Raw genomic sequence first — 21,994 nt, 5'->3', positions numbered from 1 at the left:
TTTAATTGTGTTTTTAAAACTGTTAGAAGTATTCTGATCATTGCGGCTTAAAAATATGTCCACACTTTGTTCACTATCTAATGGTTCTTATCAACATTTCAGATCTATCCAAACATAGTAAAACATATTGGGTGCCACTCAAGCACCACCTAAAAAGTATTGCATTGGAGTACAGCTAGGAGGGAAATTACATTTGAGGAGGGACACATATGTATGGATGGTGTTTGGGTATTTACCACCCATTCACTTCCCATTCACACGACCATTATAATTCCTATGGCCATTCCCACCCGCTTCCTGCTCCTGCTCGTCCAAATGACATCGTCCCGCGATCTCTTTGAGCTAGCATTATCAAGTAGAAACGTAAAAGTTTGGCAGGTCAATGTTATTTCTAAGCAGTCTGCTGTTGATGGTTTAATTCCTTGTTCTGAAGTGCTGTTAAAATCGTGAGTGTTGGCTTGTGTATAGGCACTGCTGTCATATGGCCTGGTAAATGCACCATTGTCCTGCTGTTGCCATCTAATGGCCAGGTAGTACCATTATGACAGTGCCTGGCAAATGCCCATCTCATGCCTGCTCAAAAGCCAAAACTGTTGGCTTTGTGGATGCTTGTTATGAATATGGTTACGTTTAACAGAGTGAACAAGGAAGTGTGCTAAGCTGGAAGACAGGTGGAATGTGTTTTCCAATTGCGAGTTAGGTTCTGGTGATCATCTCTGCTGTCCAACATTCCCTTCTAGTCTTGACACCCTGGAGCTCCCTGCTGGACCTGATGCCCAGGAATGGGGCTGCCTCAGTCAGAGATGTTGCCTCAATCGTCTCAATGATATTTCTAAAGAGGTCTGCATTCTGCATTTCTTCCTGTTTTCACATGCCCCACTAATGCTTCTTACTTTCTTTCACAACTCGCATTATCCCTACCGTTTTATCCGTTCTGTAGCAAGATCAAACATTTTGGCCTGTCTTGATTTGAGTTCTAAATACGCTAATGGTGTAATGAAAATGTCTTACCTACGTGTGCATTCAGTCACTTGATTTATGTAGGTTCCATTTATTTTTTATTTTTTTTTATTAGCATTTGGTTTTAGCTTAAACCTTTGCCATAGTAATAAAATACAATAAAATAATAAATCAACAACATACAATTCATAATCACCTACAAAATATCTGAGAACACTTCATTTCAAACCCCCCATCACCAGGAGCACCCATACTCAGTGCTCTATAACTACAGATAAAGTCCCGTCAGACCCATTAGTCCTATTAGTGCAACGGGTGGTCCCATAATTTCAAACCAACTAAAACTCAAATTTGATTCGCTGCTATTACTTCAACAAGTTCTTTGACAAAAGCCAACAAAGCCAGGGTCAGCGATATTTGTGTGCTAGACATCATTCTACCCCACCACTCCTCTGCCGTCGAAGTTAAAAATTGATCGGAGAATTTAGCCAGCCATTTTCGATCTGATATTGTTACAACTCAGACAGTGCAGGATAAGATGGAATAAAGTTTCATGGTCGTGGGCAGACAAACGACACTTATAATCCCGTATCTCCGGAGGCTTCCCAGCTTCCAGAACTTCTTTTGTTGGGTAAAGATTCATCCTAAGCCGTAAAAAATCATACCGCCTAAATGAGCATGAAAATTTGGACATATACGGGGGCATGAAGCCCCTTGCTCTTAAATCCTTGAAGTTGTTACCATACATACATTTCTACTTTAACTCTAGCCTCAATTGTCTGAATCCAGTCCAGATCATACATTTTTCTTTTTATTTGTGCTGGTCTCTGCTGAAGTGATTCTGCTGTCTCACCTAGATCACTTAAAATGTCAGTATACAATCAGCTCCATGCGATCACTAGGGTTTCAGAGGGGCGAGATAGGGCCATATGAATGGACGCCAACCCTCCTTCACTTCTGCTCCACATTTCCTAAAGAGTGAGAGGGTCTTCCAGATCGTAATGGAATAGAGGGAAATCAGCCCCAGTTCTGCCCTTATCACCTGTATTGGAACACCATTCAGCAGGCTGAATATCCTCCTCCAAAAAATCCCCTCCAATTTCCCGCAGATTGATGCTGATAGTGAAAACAACGTTTCAGCCCCATAGTTCAAAATTGGAGCGACTTTTAACCGAAAAAACTAGATCACTGGGAACAGAGAGAATTTACAGTGTCTGTTCTTGATAATGATAGCTTGAGCAGCTAAGTTCTATGTCTTGCTCCTTAGTACTTGTCCTCTTTGAGCATCGGCCACACTGTTATTTAGAGAAAACCCCAAATAGGTTAGTGCCAACACTTCCTGAATTTTCTCTCCATTAAGAAACCATCACTTTGTATGGCCCCCCCCTTCTTCTTTATTTTCCCAAAAGATAGAATTCTGGACTTTTTGATGTTTATCATTAGGCCATTTAGAACAACATACTTTTCTAAGGCACTCAGCTGCCTTTGAAGTCCCACCTTGGCCTGATCCAGCAGGATCAAATCATCAGTGTAGAGGAGTCTTCCAATTTGAACACCAGCCAATGATGGTGCAAAACATCTAACGCCTCCTCTACGTCTGAGATAACAAATTAAAGACACCTGGGGCAACGGACAGCCTTGTTTTAAACCGTTGAATGTTCCAGTGGGCTTAGTCAACGGACCCTTTCGGTCTAATCTTACACAAAGTGAAGTACCCGGGTTAAGTGATTTCAAAGCTTCTGTAATATCCGTCAGGCAACCCCACTTTGGCCCACAAGCTCTGGCGGTCTACGGTGTCAAAAGCTTGAGCCAAATCGATTGAGGCCACGTACAATTCCGACCCCTTCTTTGCCTTTGTCTTTATTTTAAGAATATTGAGAATGAAGAGGTTAACTGTCGTACCCATGCCTTTGATAAACCTTGTTTGCCATAGGTCGTAATGCTGTGACGATGTTATTCAGTTCAATAGGGCTTTCAGAAGTAGAGAGGTGAATATTTTACCAGAGATGTCTAAAAGGGCAATAGGCCTAGGATTAGTAGGGATTGCCCTGTCTTCCTTTTTGAAGATAGGGATGATATTTGTCCTTGTCAAGAAGCTGGGATTTCTTTACATCTTTTAATACGCTCGAACTATGGCCCCAATTCTGAGGCCCACAATTCCGGATCCTGTTTCAGCTGTAAATTTGTCATTCTATCAGGGCTAGCTGCTCTAGAGTTGCTGGTTTTAAGGATCAAGTCATATATGTCACTCTCTGATGTAAAGAAAGACCACTTTTCTTCAGTTTTCTCGATGGTTTGGGGCCACCTTGAGTTGGGGCCAGCAAAAATTGTTTCAAATGTTGCTTCCATTTTTCAGCTGGTATAGAATTTAGCAACAATGGTTCTTGGGGCGCTAGGAGGTGGTGGATCAATCTCCATATCTCCGCTGTTTTTAGATGAGATATGCCTCTCTCAGCAACATTAAATGTTTATGGTCCTTCAACCAGTTCTTATAAGCTTGTTTAAGTTTTCTCCGATGTTCACTGGCCTCCTATCCTGGGGTTGAGGAACTAAGTTGTAGCTCTTTGTTCAAAGCTTTTTTCCTCTTGGCCACTTCAGGATCATTTTTATGGTGAATAGTAAATCCTGGTTTATTCACTATAGCAGATCTGGGGATAAAAGCTTTGAGATTGGCTTGATCACCTAATTTGATGTGACCGGAGGTTGATCCGATAAGGGAGAAGGTGGTATTAACCTCAACCTGTTTCTACCTGGCTCAAGTTCCAGAGATCATTCATGGTGCTTGAAGATCTTAAGTAGCCAGTTTGTAACTGATAATACCAAAATATTGTGATCGCTTTTGTTCGAATCCCAAATCTCCAAAATTAATAGATCCGAAAAGAAAAATTCAGAAGCAAAACTATAGTCTAGTATGTTAGAGTCACACCCTCTTTTCCATGTTACCCTGGGAGGGTGATCACCAAAAATCTGTCCATTTACCAAGAAGATGTTTCTTTCTGACAGTTCATGACGCAAACTTTTTACTTGTTGCGAATGAAGAAGTGGCATGTCTTCAACAAGGACTCTTGTGTAATCAAAACAATGGATGTTGAGGTCTCTGCATACCAGAATCTCCAGGTTTGGATGATCAGCTCTGACATTATCAATCAGTGCGACGACTGTTTCCAAAAATTTCCCACTCCACTTTGAGGCCACATTCCAATATAAGTTTATTACCAGAATCATCTTTACAGTTCCTTTTGAGGCTGTTCCCAGTCGGAGTAACAGAGCCTGGATAAGTGGTGACGGCTTTAATTCAGCCACAATATCGTAACTTCTTTCTGCTCATAGGGCAATCAAAAGAGCTGCTGTTGGCCTACCATTCGTTCCTTTTTCAGCAGCACAGAAAACTATGGAATAACCCTCCAAAAGATGAGGGGACCGCAACCACGTTTCCTGTAGACAAATAATATTTAGTTACGGCAGTTTTGGGATGCCCTCCTTGAACAGATGCAAAAAGCCCTGAGTGTTCCACCAGCGGATTTTAATTTGGTTGCTTAAAACATGCAATGGGGCAAGCTATGAACTATGACCTTACCAAAGCGCCAGCCAACCAGCTCCAATCCGCTGGGCCACTGTTAACGCACGACTGGGCCTGATGTTGAGACTCCGTATGTGCCCTGGAAATAACGATCTGCTTGGACCTTAGGTTCCTTTTACAGAAGTCCTGTTAAAAACTAGCATTCACAAAGCCAGCAATTTTGGCTTGTTTATGTATCTGCAACCGTTAGCTCCCCAGATGTTTGGACTAGAACTCCCATCAGCTTTGGCCAATACAGCTAATGGTATAGGTATTAGATGGGAATTTGCCAAGCACTGTGCTATCATAAACTCAGAAATCACTCTGTTTCCAAGCTGGTCCCTTCACGACATGCACTCTAATCAAGTAATCATGTGCCATCAAACCTCAATTCTTTGGAGATACAAGGCATGTTCGCTGTCGGTGGAAAAGGAGGCCTGTTCAAAATCCCCACCTTTCCCACACACAGTCCTTTCTCACTTCTTCTCTTTCCCACTACACTCAAACCCAGGATCCACTTGGCCACCTGCAACTCACTGCACTGACTACGAATCGGGCCATTTTCTTTCCTTGTATCCCCATCCGGACATGAAGTTGCAATTTATCCTACTCACATTCAAAATCACTCTCTAGAACTCCACCTCCTCAGATGCAAAAGATCCACAATGATTCCAATTCTTAATTGAATTACAGAGCCCACCAAATGTTCATCTTCCTTTGCATCACAAAGCAAAATTATGCGATCTTTGTGAATCTGTTCAGTTGTGCGATTCCCTATTGAATTTTGAATCCGTTTGATTGTGGTTTTCTGTACCTTTTGGAGAATCTGGGAGTTTTTAAGAGCAAACCACTCAACTCCATTTTCAAACGGGCATAATATGAAACTTGCAGCTCTGTTTTCACCATTCATGTTGTTTCTGAGATGTCCTGTAAATGGAGGCGGCGCCCTGTTGGGTTAGGATTACAGAATGAACCAGCTTTATGGTTTTCAGATGGAGAAGGGTGACAATAGGTTTAGTAGCACTGGTGACAGTAAGGTTAGTCCACACGGTGCAGAGGGGCGTCACTCCAGGTCCAGGGAGGGAGCCCGGCCCAGCCTTCATCCTGCCCTTAAATCCAGGTAACAACTGGGCAGGGGTGACTGAAGCTGGAGGCGGGGAAGGAGTGTCCCTGCTACCTGTCTGCATGCAGCACAGAGCCAGAGCCCTGAAGAGAAGACAGAGCGTCGCTAGGAAACCTTTTTAAAAAAGAAAGAAAATGTGTATGTGTGAGTGTGTGCGTGCAAGTCTGATACGTTTGTGATTGTGTACTGAAGTATGTAATGTTATGTATCTATGTGTATGTGTGCGTGCATGTGAATGGTGCATGTATGTATGTATGTATGTATAGGTGGTGAGTGCACCTGTTATGTGATTGAGAATGCAGTCTGTGTTTGTGTGTGTATGTTCTTGGTGTTCATGTGGAGAATGAAGTGTGAGTGAATGTGAGAGAAGGTGTATGGGTGTGTGACTGGTGGGTGAAAGGGTATGAATGTGAGTGTGTGTGTATGAATGTTCTTGGTGGGTGCACTTGTGGAGATTAAATTGTGAGTTCATATGAGAGAAAGTCTATGGGTGAGTCACTGGTAGGTGACTGGGTATGAATGTGACTGTGAATGTTCTGGGTGGATTTTCATGTGTTGAGTATGCAGTGTAAGTGAATGTAAGAGAATGTGTATGGGTAAGAGAGTTGTGAATGGCTTTGAATGTGTTTATGTGATATGATATATGGTAAGTCATTTATGACGTGCCTGTACACAAGTGTTTCAAACGATCTTACTAGGCCTTGTTTCATTCAGATCGTGCAAGTGCGATAATGCAAAGTGCAGGGGGAGGGAGAAGGGGGAAGTGCCAGGGAAAGGGAAAGATAAGGTGCAATCAGGGCAGCATTGCTCTGAGTAAGTATGGCCAGGGCAGAGCGGCCTGGGTAAGTGCAAGGAGGCAGGAGACTGTAGGGTTACAGTTGCAGCCCCTAGGGGCGCGGTAGACCCAGAGGCAGTGCAGGGGCAACTGGTCATGGAGGAGCCTGGTACCCAGTGAGACTCTCAGGGTAGCCAGGCCATTAGTCAGCGCAGCAGACAGGTAGGTCAACAGGAGAGAGAGAGAAAGCAGAGGCAAAAAGCAACGTCTTGAGCTGTTTCCGGAACTTCAGATGGTCCAGCTCCAGTTTGATATTGGCCGGAAGGCCATTCCAGAGGGAGGCACCTGCAGAGGAGGGAGATCTCCTCCCACTCTCTGCCAGGAGAAGTGTCTGACCCTCCTAGAATTAGAGGTGGCTGAGCAAAGGGCTCGAGAAGGAAGGTGTTTTGGAAGAGAGAGTTGGATGTAGTGCTGCCCTGGCCTCAGAAAGTCTTGTGGATGATTCAGAGGGTCTTGAACTTGATCCTTGCAGCTGCCGGGAGCCATTGGAGAGATTCCAGGGCTGGAGGAGATATGGGCCCTGGGCCTGAGGCCAAGTACAAGTTTTGCAGTCCTGTTCTGGATTTGTTTCAGAGGGCGGAGAGTAGAGGAAGGCAGATTGAGAAAGAGGCTGTTGCAGTAGTCCAACCTAGAGAGAACCAGGGCTCTGGAGACAGTGAGCTTCTGGGGGAAAGTGAGAAAAGGAAGAATACCTCTGAGGAGGTGCAGCTGTTAGTGGGTCTTCTTGGCAAGGTCAATGATGTGAGGAGAGAAGGAGAGAGTGAAGTTGAAGATGACACCAATGTTTTTTGCCTCACAGGAAGGCGAAGGAATAGGGCCCAAAGAGGGCACCCAGAGTGAGAGAGGGAAAGCGGGAGCAGGGGTCCCAATGAGAAGGATCTCATTCTTACTGGCATTAAGGCAGAGATCGTTGGAGGCGCACCAATCCAAAATCGTGGATAGACAGTCAGGAATGAGAGAGAGGAGAGGAAGCTGAGGGGAGCCTGAAAGAGAGGTGAGTGTCATCCGCATATCGCAAATGTTCTGCGTGGGCGCCTGTGTGGGGAATGCAGTGTGCATGTTCTGGAGGCATTTGTGAGTCAATGTGAGAGAACGTGTATGGGTCAGTGACTGGTGGGTGAATGGGCATGAATGTGATTGTGTGTGTGTATTAGTCACTGGGGACACTGGAGCATTATTGACATTTCCTTAAGCACACAGCATGTTTACTGGCATTTATGGGCCAAGTCAACTTGATGTTTGTTATTACATAGCTAAACTGGCATTATGGTGCAGTCAGCATAGATATTTCTTACTGTGGCATGACATGTCTTTCCCTTCTTTCCCTTCTCTCTGGCCTTCCACCTTGGGCTCTCCCCCTGCTCCTTCTGAAGTCAGAAACCTTGGAGTCATCTCCCTATCCTTCCTCCCTCCTTCCTCCCTCACACTTAGGACATTGCAAAGAAGTACCACTTTCAACTCTTCCTTCTCAAAGGAATTCCCTCTTTTCTCACTTTCCCCCAGAAGCTCAATATCTCCCGAGCCTTGGTTCTCTCTAGGCTTGACTATTGCAAGAGCCTCCTCCTCAATATACCTTCTTCCACTCTGCAACCCCTTCAGCTAATCCAGAATAGAGCAGCAAGACTTATCCTTGGCCTTAAACCCACGGACCGCATCTCTCCTGCACTAAAAAGTCTCCACTGGCTCCTGGTTGCTGCACTGGTCAAATTCAAAACCCTCTGCATCATCCACAAGGCTGTCTGGGGCCAGGGACCACACTATCTGCAAATCTCTCTTACAAAATACTCTCCTTCTAGACCTCTACGGTCCTCTCTAACCAACTCTGTGTAAAGTGTTTTGCCTAACAGAGAGCAGGAGGTTGTTTGCTTTCCCCAGCTGGATCCCTCCTATGGAACAGCCTTCCTCCTTCCCTCCTCTGCTAATCTCAAAGTTGCTGTGATTGGTTTACTGGACCCTTATGCATCCTCGGGCCCCTGATCACTCACACCCAATCTCCCCAGCTTCTGTCTACCTTCAGCACTTGCCCCAGCACACCCTCTGCACTGGAGACTTGCACTTTTCCACCCAATGTGGCTCCTGGCCGCATTGCACTTACCATAACCTGCACTTCTTCTGTGGCTCACCCTTGAGCACGGACACCCCAGTGCCTCCCTCACTGCCCTCTTCCTTGCTGCACATGCACATTCTGAATACTCAGAAGGCATAGTAGGTTTGGCCGTCCCTTCCCCCATTGTATTTTTTGTATATTTATTTGTACTGCCATCCCACAGAAACATTCTCAGAAATATGAGTAAAACGATAAAGACTTGAAAAATGTGCTGGGGTCTCACACCAAACCTTTTGATAATATTCCTTGTGGAGGTGGTTTGGTTTTTGACAAAACGACTGCAAAGGTGAAGGGGTGAACAGTCCAACTCCTTTATTAGTGTGACAATCAAGACTAAGTTGCTCGGCGGATTTACTTGCGACGGCTAATGAAGAGGAGCCCATTATGGCCATCTCTAATAGGGTTGCTTCAATCATAGAGCAGGAGGAACTGAACCTATGACTAGGAAACTGAAGGAAAAAAAACAGTGTATGGTACAACTGGAAAAAAAACTAAAAGTCTTCTGCTGAATAACAATAAAGGAGATTGTCAAGGAAGTTTCTTTGTGCGTTACCATTGGAAGGGTAAATAATCGACTCACATACTCAGCTGACTGACATTCGCGGGGATGACAAACCATACATGGAAACCATAGACTTTCAATGGTTTCAGGATGATGTGCATTTAGCTATTTCAAAAGCCAAATATTCCAAGGTGCCGGGGTCTGACTGTTTATCTCTGGCCACCATTAAAAATTATCCTGATCTATGGTCGGGTAACTTATTTCCTTTATTCATGGACATTTTGTCAACATTGCAAGTCCTTTCATCTTGGGAAATTTCTATAAATATTCCCATTTTTAAAAAAGGGGACCATGCAAAACCGGACATTTGTAGGCCAGTTGCTACATTAGATGCATCTAGTAAGATATTCGCATCTTTGATCTTAAAGGATCTGAAGACATAGGTGGCTCCTTTGGGGATCTTATCTCGTTCTCAGGTAGGCTACAGGCACATATTATTGCAGAAGTAAAAATAGGTGCCATAGCCACTACTTGTATTGCTTTTATGGGCATGAGCAATACATTTGATCGTGTCAGTTGGGCGGGAGCTTTGGAGCAAACGTTTGTCATAGAACATTAAATCTCCACTTGTACAAATTGTATCTCTTTTACACTACAGTAAAGATCAGGCTTGAAAAAGAGGGGATGTTAACAAGACCTATCGATACATTCATTGGTTTGAGAAAGGGCTGTGACCTAGCTCCTAAACTACTCCACACTACGTCTCTATATTTGAGATGTTGATAATTTATGGTCATCATAAACTACCTACCCAGTAAAGCTGTATCCTTCCAAACTGAATTGGTACGCATTTGTGGATGACCTGTTATTTTTTGATCAGACACCATTGGGATTACAAGGAAAACTGAATATTTTTTTTCGGTATATGCCTTTGATAATAATTTACTGATAAATGCCTGAAAATTCAAAATGGTGGTTTATTCCACCAAGACAAATCCCAAGACAATGGTCTAGAAAAAGGGGGATTTTCATTTGGAAAAGTTTCTTCTTTACCATACTTGGGCTGCAATGTAAAAAAAAAGGTATCGGTATATATTGATAGCTTGCTCAATCTAAATGACACAAGGCCTAGTAAGATCATTGTTTTGTGTTCCCTCTGTTTCCCCCTCTTTGTCTTGTTGTGCCTAGAAACACTTGTGTACAGGCGTGTTATAAATGCCATATCATATCATATATCATATAATTTCATTAAGATTTAGGACACACCCTCTGTAGGCCCAGTTAAGGAGAATATATTCAAAGATGTGAAAATATTCTCTGTTGCCGGCCTTGCATTTTAATCTAGCGAAAGTTCAACCTGCTATCAGTTATGGGCGGTATATATCCCTGTTAAATCTGGGTGCTTATTTGAATACCGTACAAGGCATTATAAGGAAAAGAACCTTGAGATTATCCCTGTCGGTACCAAATGCGATAATTTGGCACAAAATAGGCTTGATTTCACTTAATTTTAAAGTTCTATGGAAACAACTTTGCATTTATGCAAAAATGATTGATCCTCCTTCCAATTCTGTATATGTTGATTTGAATTTGGCCCTGAAGAATCGGTCTGTCTGCTCCATTAACTTGTCTAACTTCTTTCTAAAATTGAATTGGTCATCTCACAGGAGCCTACTTCAAATCCTACAAAAACAAAGTTGTATGTAACAGATTGGAGGGAGACCATAGAACAATTGAAATCATACGAAAACTATAAAGAGTATGCCATGTTTACCAGGAGAAGAGATAACCTACCTACCGAAATACATCTATTTATTTCCTTGCAATTATATAATTCTATGACAAGACAGGAGGCTTGCATTATGCTATTTCTTTCTTTATTTACTGCTATGTCAGCACTTTAAAACTTTCAACTTTAATACTGAACATTTCCGTTTTTTAGAAACAAAGTTTAGAAAACAAAATGCAGAAGTTAAAAGATCCTCTAGTCCATAGTCTTATTCGATCAATCTGCATCAGAGAACTACAAGCCCCATGAGTCTTAGGTCTGAGGTAGTCCTGACCTTTCCCCTCTGCCCCTATCCGAGGGCAGCCCTCTCCATAAGAACCCCTCTGACCAGGTCCTTTTCTCTTTCTTTCTGCTGCCAACAGATAAGTGACATGATTTATTGTTTCTTCTGTAGGAGAGATAGATGAACTCTATATTACCTGTTTATGGATATGAATGGCTTGGATATTTGTTGTAATACACTTAGTAATGCTTATTGTTCATTTTCAACGGCTCGCGCAGGAAGACGAAACGCATTTATAATGATTTTGACGTTCTTACTGTGGTGCATATCATTAGGGCAGCGCGAGCGCAGCGAGTTTCCCGCACATCGCGGGTAAGAAGAGTGTTGTGAGCGAGCTGGGGCCGGAGTCACGTGCATATTTAGCCTGCGTTAGACTACCGCGTCCCGCTCTCTCTCTCTCTCCGTATTTCAGCGCCGGCAAACATGGCGGCCGTTAGGACCCAGGGGAGCTAGAACCTTCCACAGTTCCCAGCGTCCCCTGGGAATCCAGCTTCAGCACGCATTGCACACGAACAGAGAACGAAGGAAGTTGGTTTGATAGAGCTCCAGTCAGATTTTTGAGAAAAAAAAAAGGGAAGCTGCTTTCACACACACACTGCTAGCAATATACAGCACGTGTTAAGAAGTGTGTAGGAGCATTTCCAGCTGCTGACTTCCTCACAGTTGGCTCTGCCAGCACCAAGGACATGGCTACATTTGGCACCCCCACTAATACTCCTTCCACTTCCCCAGAATAATGGGTAGAAGACCCTTCCCAACAAGATTCTGACTTATCATTAAGTTTTAAGAAGGTACTTGGAGATTCCTTGATTGAAGCTGTCTCACAGGGGGGGCAACCTATTACGAAAAGGCTGGAGACTCTAGAAATGATTATGGCTAAACAGCAGAAACAGCTTACAGCCAGGAAAAGAGAGGAAGGAACGTCGGCAGGACACCCCCAGAAAGGGGTTGAAAAGAAGGGGTGTAAAGTAGCCCGGAAGAGCAAGCACTCTTTGACCCCCCCGGGTATCGATGAAAGGGTTAACACTGTTCCCCAATTGGAAGGCAACCCTGTCGCCAGGCTTAAAGAAGCCTTCCTGGCAAAGAAAAAAGAAAGTCAGGACAGACCCACTGCCCCAGGGGTGTACAATCTAGGGGACGAAGACGAGGGCTATTCGCCCGACGATGAAGGGGATGAGGAGGAAGATTACATCGATAAAGATGTTGAAGGCCCCCACAGTATCGACGATACAACAGACATGTTCGATCCAGAGGCCATTCGGCATCCCAAGTCATCGGATTGGGAGCCGTTACCCAGAGTGGCAGCATACATGGCCCAGCACATTAGAAAACCCATAGAAAGGGAAGTAAGGTCATGCATGAGGTCGGAGTGCCCCAGACCAGAGCTGCCGAATAAGCTTGAAGATACTCCAGACCTAGACCCCAAGATGGTCACCTTTGTGACCAAAGCAGCTTGTGATATAAGGAAAGGAGTAGACCGTGCCTGGAGGGGGTGTCAGGACAAGCTCCTAGACATCTCAGGGCCCCTAGCCAAGATCATGGATCTGGCGGAGAAATCAAAAGATACCGGTATCCCAGTAGACGTGACAGTCTTAGGTAACTTGGCGCAACGAGCGGTATGCCTCCTATCCAACGCCAACTGTGCCATCTCTTCAGAAAGAAGAAGAGGAGTCCTGTTAAAAATAGATAACAAATTGAGTGATCTCGCCAGCTGCGAGGCAGGTGAAGGCACCAAAGGAATGTTGTTTGGCGAAGCGTTTGCTAAAGAAATGTCTCAATTCGTGGGCACATACACTGCTCTAGAGAGAGCACAGAGTTCCCCGGGCGAGAAGATCTTCCCCGGGCGAGTTTTTTCCGGGACCGGACGACATAAGGGTCGCTCGTCCGGTCGCTATTCCTTCCAGCGAAGACCCCAAGGTCAACGATCAAATTACTGGGAGTCTAGACAGCAGGATACCTTCTTCCCTGCCAGAACAAGATTTCCAAGAGGGCGAAGAGGAAGAGGATCGTACCGGCAACCAGGGCAGTCAGTGGGTGAGTACCGCAAGCTTGCGTGTGGGAGGGAGAACTCTCCACTACCTGAACAAATGGCAAGCCTTATCAAGCGATGCTTGGGTATTGCAAGCAGTAGTGGGGCTGCGTTTAGAGTTTATAGGAACACCGGTGCAGACAGCAGAACCTCGCCCCATACACATGACGCAAGAGGAAGCAGCGCTCCTGCACTGCGAGCTCACAAAGTTAGAAAGCAAAGGCGCAATAGAGCGCGAGTACCAACAGGGTCCCGGTTTCCTCAGCACCATGTTCCTAGTTCACAGAGGGGACAAAATAAGGCCCGTAATAAATTTAAAAGGTCTAAACGAATGGGTGGTATACAACCATTTCAAGATGGAAGGGATTCATCTGCTTCGAGATCTGTTGCGTACCGGAGACTGGCTGGCCCGCCTAGATCTCAAAGACGCATACCTTACGATTCCGATAGCAGCAGCGTTTCGGAAGTATCTACGCTTCCTATGGAACGGAGAAGTATGGCGTTTCTCCTGCCTCCCGTTCGGCCTCTCCTCCGCTCCGTGGGCTTTCACCAAGCTCATGAAACCAGTGGCAGCTGCCATCAGAGAGAGAGGAATTTGTATTATTATCTATCTAGACGACATCCGCGTCTTTGGCCCAGACAAACTATCATTGACAAAGAGCGTCCAGTGGGTGTTCTCACTTCTGACTTTGCTCGGTTTTTTAGTGAACCTGGAGAAATCTCAGCTGACTCCGGTCCAGAGAATAGAATTCCTAGGTTTCACAATAGATTCTGTGAAGGCATCTCTCGAGCTCCCAAGCTACAAAGTGAGAGCGATCAAGAAGGAGCTCAGAGCTGTGATAGCGAAAAGGGTTATCTCGTTTCGCAATCTAGCCAGAGTAGTAGGTCTGCTAGCAGCCTCTATTCAAGCGATTTTTCTGGGACCGCTTCATTATCGAGCTCTACAGCGGCTCAAAATAAAACATCTGCAAGGAGGCCTTCGCTACCACCAACTAGTAACTCTGGACCACGAAGCCCTCACAGAGCTACATTGGTGGTTGCAGAATATGGAGGCTTGGAACGGTCGCGCCATTTTCGGCGACGCCCAAGATCTGGTAATAGAATCAGATGCGAGCAGATCAGGTTGCGGAGCCAGGTGCGAACACGTGCAGACAGGAGGCAAATGGTCAGAAGAAGAGTTACAGCTCCATATAAATTGCCTCGAGCTTCGGCGGGCTCTTTCGCAGTTTGCGCTTTTACGAAATAGAGAGTAAAGTGCTGCGTCCTGCTCAAGATGGACAATATCTCTGCAGTAAGGTATATAAACAAATTAGGCAGAACAAGATCCAAAATGCTGGCAGAATTAGCGAAGAGCTTCTGGCATTACTGTCTCCAGCACAGAATATCCGTATCAGCGGAGTATTTGCCAGGGACTCTGAACGAAGTGGCAGACTGGAATTCTCGTTATCTTGTGGACTCCAGCGATTGGAAGCTTCACCCCCTAGTTTTCCAACAATTGCAGGAACTCTGGGGACCCCTGCACATAGATCTGTTTGCGTCCAGACTGAACGCTCAGGGGCAGTATACTTCAGCTGGAGGATAGACCCGGATGCAGCGGGCACGGACGCCTTCCTGCAGTCATGGACAGGAGCAGTGCATTATGCCTTCCCGCCATTCATTATGATAACGAGAGCGCTAGCGAAAATTTGCAGGGATCACGCAGAGCTCGTGATAGTCCTACCCTTGTGGAAGGCTCAGCCCTGGTCTCCAGTAGCGATGGAACTTTCTACGGATTTTCTGAGGATAGTTCCCATTCTGCCGGACCTTCTTCTCGACCCATCAGGGCAAGCTCACCCTCTCATAGCAGCCGGCATGCTGCAATTGATAGCCTGCAGAGTTTCAGGAAGAGATGGGAATTGCCAGGAATTTCAAAGCTCACTGCAGAGTGCATCAGAGATTCCTGTGCGCCTTCCACCCTTTCGGAGCTATGGTGCGGCTTGGAACGGGTGGGCTACCTGGTGTTCGGACCACAGTGTGGATTCCGTTTCAGCCCCTGTAGTAGAGGTTCTCAACTTCTTAGCTTTTAAATTTCAAGAAGGCGGCGCCTTCAGAACAGTGGGAGTCTATAGGTCCGCTATCTCTGCGGGTCACGAAAAAGTGGAAGGTAACACAGTGGGAGAACACCCAGCGGTCGTGAGATTGCTAAGAGGGATGAAGCTTAAGAAGCCACCGGAACCCAAGTATAAAGTGTTATGGGATGTGAGAGACGTGTTTCGTCTTTTCCTCAGATGGCCAGATAACGAAAATTTATCCCGATCTCAGCTATCAGGAAAGCTAGCTATGCTGCTCTGCCTTACTTCCTGTAGGAGAGTTTCTGATGTCAAAGTGCTTGAAGTCGATAGGAAAATATTCTATCCAGATGGGGTATCATTTACCATTTCCAAGAGAACAAAGACAGATTCGAGAGTAATAGACTACCCATACTTCACAAGTAATAAGAAGCTTTGCGTTGCGCAGTGTATTAAAGATTATGAAAAAGCAACAGCGCATCTTAGACTGCGAGGGGTGTCACAGCTGCTTATAGCGCGCAGGAAGCCTTATCATGCTGTAGCATCTGCAACCATTGCTAGATGGGTGAGAGAGATTATGCAATGGGCTCGAATTGATTTGTCACTTTTTGGGGCGCATTCTGTTAGGGGAGCGATGGCTTCCAAAGCTTTTGCGACAGGGGTGTCTCTTCAGAACATTATGAAATCAGCAGATTGGTCTTCCGAATCAACCTTTAAGACATTCTATTTTAAGCCTGTTTCTGAGATTACGAATATTGTGGTAGCAAGCGTTGAACAAGCATAATGCGAGCCTCCTGTCTTGTCATAGAATAAAGATTGCCCAAGCTAATAGCTCAGGAAATCTTCATTCTATTAAAGACAAGGAGGCGAGCATTATATCCCACCCAGAATGGCAAAATTATTGTCTGCATTGCTATATTTGTTATGAGGTAACTCCTTTGCTCATTCCCACCCTCATGCCTCATGATTTGCTCTCCATTATTTACAGGAGAAGAGCAAAAGACGGCCGGATGAAACACTACTCAACAGTGGAAGGAAACCTGTTCAAGTTGGTCATGTTGGACCGCAAAAGTTCTCAGTTTCAAGGAACAATTCTCTGTTCAATGATAATGGACGGTTTGGTTTGCAAAAATGAAGTTGTTCAAGTGGACAGACATAAAGAAAGAGGAAAGGACCTGGTCAGAGGGGTTCTTATGGAGAGGGCTGCCCTCGGATAGGGGCAGAGGGGAAAGGTCAGGACTACCTCAGACCTAAGACTCATGGGGCTTGTAGTTCTCTGATGCAAATTGATTGAATAAGACTATGGACTAGAGGATCTTTAAACTTCTGCATTTTGTTTTCTAAACTTTGTTTCTAAAAAACAGAAATGTTCAGTATTAAAGTTGAAAGTTTTAAAGTGCTGACATGGCAGTATATAAAGAAAGAAATAGCATAATGCTCACCTCCTTGTCTTTAATAGAATGAAGACTTCCTAAGCTATTAGCGTGGGCAATCTTTATTATTATTACTATTATTATTATTATTATGGCATTTATTGAGCATGGGCCTAGTTTTGAGAAGCAACCGGGTGCTTTACAGAGGTATACACCAATACAGATACACAACAGAGCGCCATAACAGAGCACTTTTCAGTGCTAACAACAGAACAGATTTACAGCGGGGGATAGGATACAGAGGGGGCCAGAGAAGGGGTACATCTGTACTGGGTAGGGAGAAGAGGGGCGACATGATGGCCTGGGTGTTGAGGAGGAGATTTGCTTCATGTACGGATGTAAAATGTATATATATGGCACTTTGATTCAAGCACTTTATTGTGGGATTACACTGCAATGGAATTGTTTGGGAGTTTATTATTCGATTAAAAAAAAGTAATTTAGTATAACTCGTTGCATGATGATGAAGTTGACTGTTATATTTTTCTATTTCTAAAATATTTTTTTTGTTGGCATTTTGTTATGTGAAAGGTTTTATTATTAATGTATCACTGAAAGACGCAGGAGACCCCACAATCTGGACTAGGGCATTAATATAACAAATAAGCACAGAAAAAATAGTCCAGAGGAGCTTCATTTATAAACAAGGTATCAAAAGGAATTTTATTAAACCTGATACATCATTTAAACAGACAAATTAATCGTGACCTAATCAGCACTTCAAGTATTATTTACATTGCAAAAGAGCTAACCATTAAGAACATACCAATTCATACAATTGACAATAACTCATTCGCCCATTCATCCACATTCAGCCGCCATACATTCAACAATTCATAAAAATTCTACCCAAATACAGTACATATGTGGTAGGACCTACTGATGGTCACAACTAAAGAAATGTCATTTTATAAGATGCATTCAATGTACAAGACCACTACAGTTGTAACAAGTGTGGTCAACTACTGGAGTGGATCAATTGGATGTACAACAGGATCACATCCCCAACTTCTCATTATTAAACCATATCACAATAATAATTTTGAAAAAGCATGTACATCAATTAATTCAGTTTCAGAGGACGGACACTGTCCCCCATGCATGTTTTCAATTAATTACCTTAAGTGCTGCCTCCACTTGATAAAACAGAGCCATGTCTGGGATTCGAGGTTGAGTGGCTTTGAGGCAAGAAAGCTGTGAGACCACAACTGCCTCGCAGTAGATTCCCCCGGAACATTAATTTTGACTTTCTACTATTTAGGACAGGTTTTATTACACATTTTAAGACATAAATGGTGCACAACTTTTCTATTTAGCAACCAATGTTTTAAGAAATCGTGTTCTCTTGGGAAAAGCTTATTTGTCCTGTGAACCTTCTTTAGTTGGGAAAGACATCCTAAAATGAAAAATGCAAATGTTTTACAATTTACGTTCACTGCCTGTGACGTCCCTCCCCACTGCATACTTCGCCCACTTTTTTTTAGGACTTGAGCCCTGGAAATGTAATTATGTTATGTTGATTTATACCGTGTTCTGCTAAAAACTGGGGCCGTCTCCAGGCACTTACATGGCTCTGCAAGAAAGAGGATGGGGTTGGTTAGTGAGGGTAGATTGCTGGGGTAGGCTCAGGACCAGGAGAAACTGGCATATGTGTGTGTTGACTTGCAGATGGATGATTGTGTGCACTGGATTATTGTATCCCTACGGGTGAGGTCCAATGCCTGGGTTGTTTTCCCATGTGAGTGTTTGCTATCTTGGGAGTTTGTTTTTTATTTTTTATTTGTTTTAATTTTTTTTTCATGTTTTATTTTCATTTTACTTATAACAACAAAACATGAAATAACAAAGAAATTCGTAGCAAAAACTATATACATAATTACAAACACATAAATACCCCCTCACCCCCCTTACAGATGCCAGGTACACATCATATAATATGAAATTGTCAGAATCAATACAATGTCAGAAATTTGCCCCACATTTTCATAAACAACCCATTCTTGCCTTGTTTCCTATATATACATTTTTCCACATCCGCCAGATCAAGCATTTCTTTCAACCAGTCCTCTTTTTTTTAAGACATGTCGGATTTCCAATTCCTAAGGATGATTTTTTTCCCCATCATGGCTCCCCTAAATAACCACTTCTTTTGGCTTAGAGTGAGTATATCTAAGGTAGCATCATTTCCCAGTATTAATGTCTCAAAATCAAGACCTATCGGTTCATCCAAGACCTTTTCCATCACCACACCAATCTCATTCCAAAATTCATGCACCTTCCTACAATCCCACATCATATGTTCCAGTTTCACAAATACAAGCCCAACACTCAGAGTCATCTTTCAAACCTCGCTTCCATAATCTTTCAGGTGTCCAATAAACCCTGTTTAATATCTTTATTTGTCTCGTTCTCTCAGTCAAACCCAGGGAACAAAATTTGACATTTGCACACATCCTTGTCCATGTCTCCACTGTAATTTCAGAGCCAATTCTTTGACTCCACTCATCTCTGAGCTGAACATTGTCTTTATATTCACTCACTATTTGTTTGTACACCTGGCTAGCTAAGCCATCTTCACCTACCAACGACTTTCTTGTAAGAAAATCCAAATTCAAACTCGTCTGGAAATCAATCTCACCAACTGCAATCTTCAATTTCCTGTAATCCGAAAACCTGAAATTTTCAATATGAAATTGTTGTTGCAACTCTCTAGCACTCATCCATTTCCCCTCCTTAAATAAATCATCAATCAAACTCACACCACCCAAAAACCAGTCTGCCCAGAATAGCGTCTTATTTTCCAATCTAACAGAGGGATTCAACCACAATGACGCACCAGGATCTCTACATGCATCCACACCCAGCAAACCATTGAATTTCATCCAGGAGTTTCTCAGACAGACAGTCAATGGGTCCTTCACACTCTTCACTCTTGATTCTGTAGTAATTAAGGCTCTGGGTGACAGAGGACCATTACAACTTGCTTCCGCCACAGCCCATTCATCAGGTATCGGTGCCAAGAAATCAATTATGTTGGGGGTTTGTATGTGTTTTATGTGTAGACTGACTGGTATGTATGATTGTGCGCACTGGCTTGTTGTATCCGTATGGGCAAGGTCCAGTGTCTGGGATTGTTTGTTGTGAGTGTTATTTATGTTGGGTGGGTGTTTGTGAACAGGTTGGCGAGCACAGTGGGCGTTTATAGTCAATCTAATGATGATCCATTAGTGTAACAAACGATTCAGAATACTCAAACAACAATGCGGCAGTTATGCAAAGAGAGTAGATTAGCAAAGGAATTGCTTGCCTCGAACATCTGTCTGCGATTTGCAGTGACAGGTTCGAATCCCGGCAAAGCGCCAGAGCATTATTCTATCGAGGTTGCTTCATTGTTTAGTTAAATTCAGTAATTATCACCTCTATTCAGCGCTGGTCAATGGGCCGGCTCTTGCCGGGTCCGAGGTCTGGCATCAGATGTCTGGCCTGATCTCGGGACCCGGATTGACTCAGCCCTGACCAGGCTTTCCCTTCGCTGAGGGAAGCTGGGGGCTCAGTGATCTAGTCTGCGCTCTCCTCCTTTCCCCAGCCGCCACTCGCGTGTTTCCTGGTTCCGTTTGCTCAGCTGTTTATTTTCTTTTGTCCTAAAACAGACACCACGGGAAGCAATGGGCCATGAATATCACTGGGGCGGGGGTGAAAGCAGGCATTCTTCATGCTGGGCACACTATTGTTTTCCATTTTACACTTTCATAGAAAACAAAGTAATTTCCAAACTCAAAAATGCTGCTTGCATTCACTAGTACACTAGATTTCTTTGAAAGAAATGTTTGGGTCAGGCTACCACACCAAAAGGCTGTCATTTGTGTGCCCCTTGCTTATTTAAAAATATGTTATATGCTTTTCAAACTGGTTAATCACACATGAATGCTTCTGTTGTGCTGACAGTTATTAGGAAATTAAACTGTGGGTTCATGGATGCCAACTTTTGATTATCACTTATAAATGGGCCCCATCTCCGCCCTAAATATAAGGAACCCATCCCCAGTCCAACCCTTCGACCAACCCACCCCAACCCAACCCATCCCCTGGCCAAACACATTTTATAATTTTATAGCACTTGTTTTTTTTTTTTTATAAGGAATTGCAAAAAGTCACACGATTAACACGTTTTGAATATATAACATTTCAGCAACGGTCTGTCAACCTGCTGAGCTACCCTGGCAACCTTCTAATGTAGAGCGGCTCTATGGATCAATCACTGCATTGACGACAGTATTTTGGGTGCACCACTGTCATAGAAATGATTTAAAGTGGAATTGATGTACAGTGTGGAGTATGGAAAGAAGCAGCATGAAAGAAATTGCATCATTTTTAAACTATTATTTTGAACATTTTCTTTGAGCGGAGTCCAACTGCTGGCTCCCCCTGCTCAGAACTCTGCCCCCTCGGAACTCCACCACCACCCAGGCCCTTGTGGGATCCCCTTTAAATGTTTTCCATTTCCACCACTGCCTCTATTAGCATGGTGATAAATTCGGCATGAAGCACCGCCCAACAAAAGTGTGACATTATTAACCACGAAACAGGTGAGAGGCAGATGTGGGATATATGTCACATTGTCAGAAAAAGGAACCAGCACGCGGAATCGCACTTTAGGATGCAGACATGCAGTACGTTGTGACTCAGCTTTGGGGGCTGTGCAGTGATTGGCTAACAGAGGGGCACGTCTTCACCCAATCACTGCAGATGTTGGCGTTCTGTGCCTTCCGCCTGCCTTTCAAGCAACTGATTTACCAAAATGGTATTCTCCTTTATTGTCCATTATTGTCTCCCTCGTATAACAACTTTTTTGTTGTTACATGTGAAGCAAAAAGTTATTCAGAACAGGACTATGTTCTAGCAACACGCCCTTCACTGTAACATTAAGTTATCAGCGTGTGCGCAGTTTTTCAAATCACACCATTTGAATCACCTGACTGCCCCCCTTTCGCCTACCTGGTTTGGTTGTGTGGACTCGCATTCGTCTTGTCGAAATAGGAGTATGGCACAGACATGGTGGCTTGCTTCGGGTCGTTCCTCCCTGGACAGACTGTTTTAGGGACCTGGTGTTTGCCCGGGGTGCTAACACAACTTCCTTCCTACCATAGCAACCCCCTTTCTGTTTACAGTTCCCGTGGACGCTGGCCTCCAGCAGGTAAGGCCTCTACAGGTGTCATGTTCCTGGCACACCTTCACCCTGATTTTCAGAAGCAGTCTGAATGCATGGCGACTGGGGAAGAACTACTGTGCCGTGCAGCGTATGCCAAACTTGACAACTCTGCAGTCT

The 21,994-nt window shown here is 44.1% G+C and overlaps 1 protein-coding gene across 1 annotated transcript in view; it reads right to left on the bottom strand.

Moving 5' to 3' along the window:
• CIMIP5 (ciliary microtubule inner protein 5) overlaps window positions 1–21,742 on the bottom strand; it is a 224,023-nt gene extending 202,281 nt beyond the window's left edge. Inside the window, exon 1 of the mRNA XM_069605968.1 lies at window positions 21,664–21,742. Within this exon, the coding sequence (XP_069462069.1) occupies window positions 21,664–21,722 (59 nt within the window). The 5' untranslated portion in view covers window positions 21,723–21,742. The remainder of the gene's footprint in view (window positions 1–21,663) is intronic.
• Between the last annotated feature and the right edge of the window lie 252 nt (window positions 21,743–21,994).

Source organism: Ambystoma mexicanum, chromosome 4p (genome assembly GCF_040938575.1).
Source record: "Ambystoma mexicanum isolate Mex_15411 chromosome 4p, UKY_AmexF1_1, whole genome shotgun sequence".
Taxonomy (NCBI): Eukaryota; Metazoa; Chordata; class Amphibia; order Caudata; family Ambystomatidae; genus Ambystoma; species Ambystoma mexicanum.
This window is presented reverse-complemented; position numbering and strand designations above follow the sequence as displayed.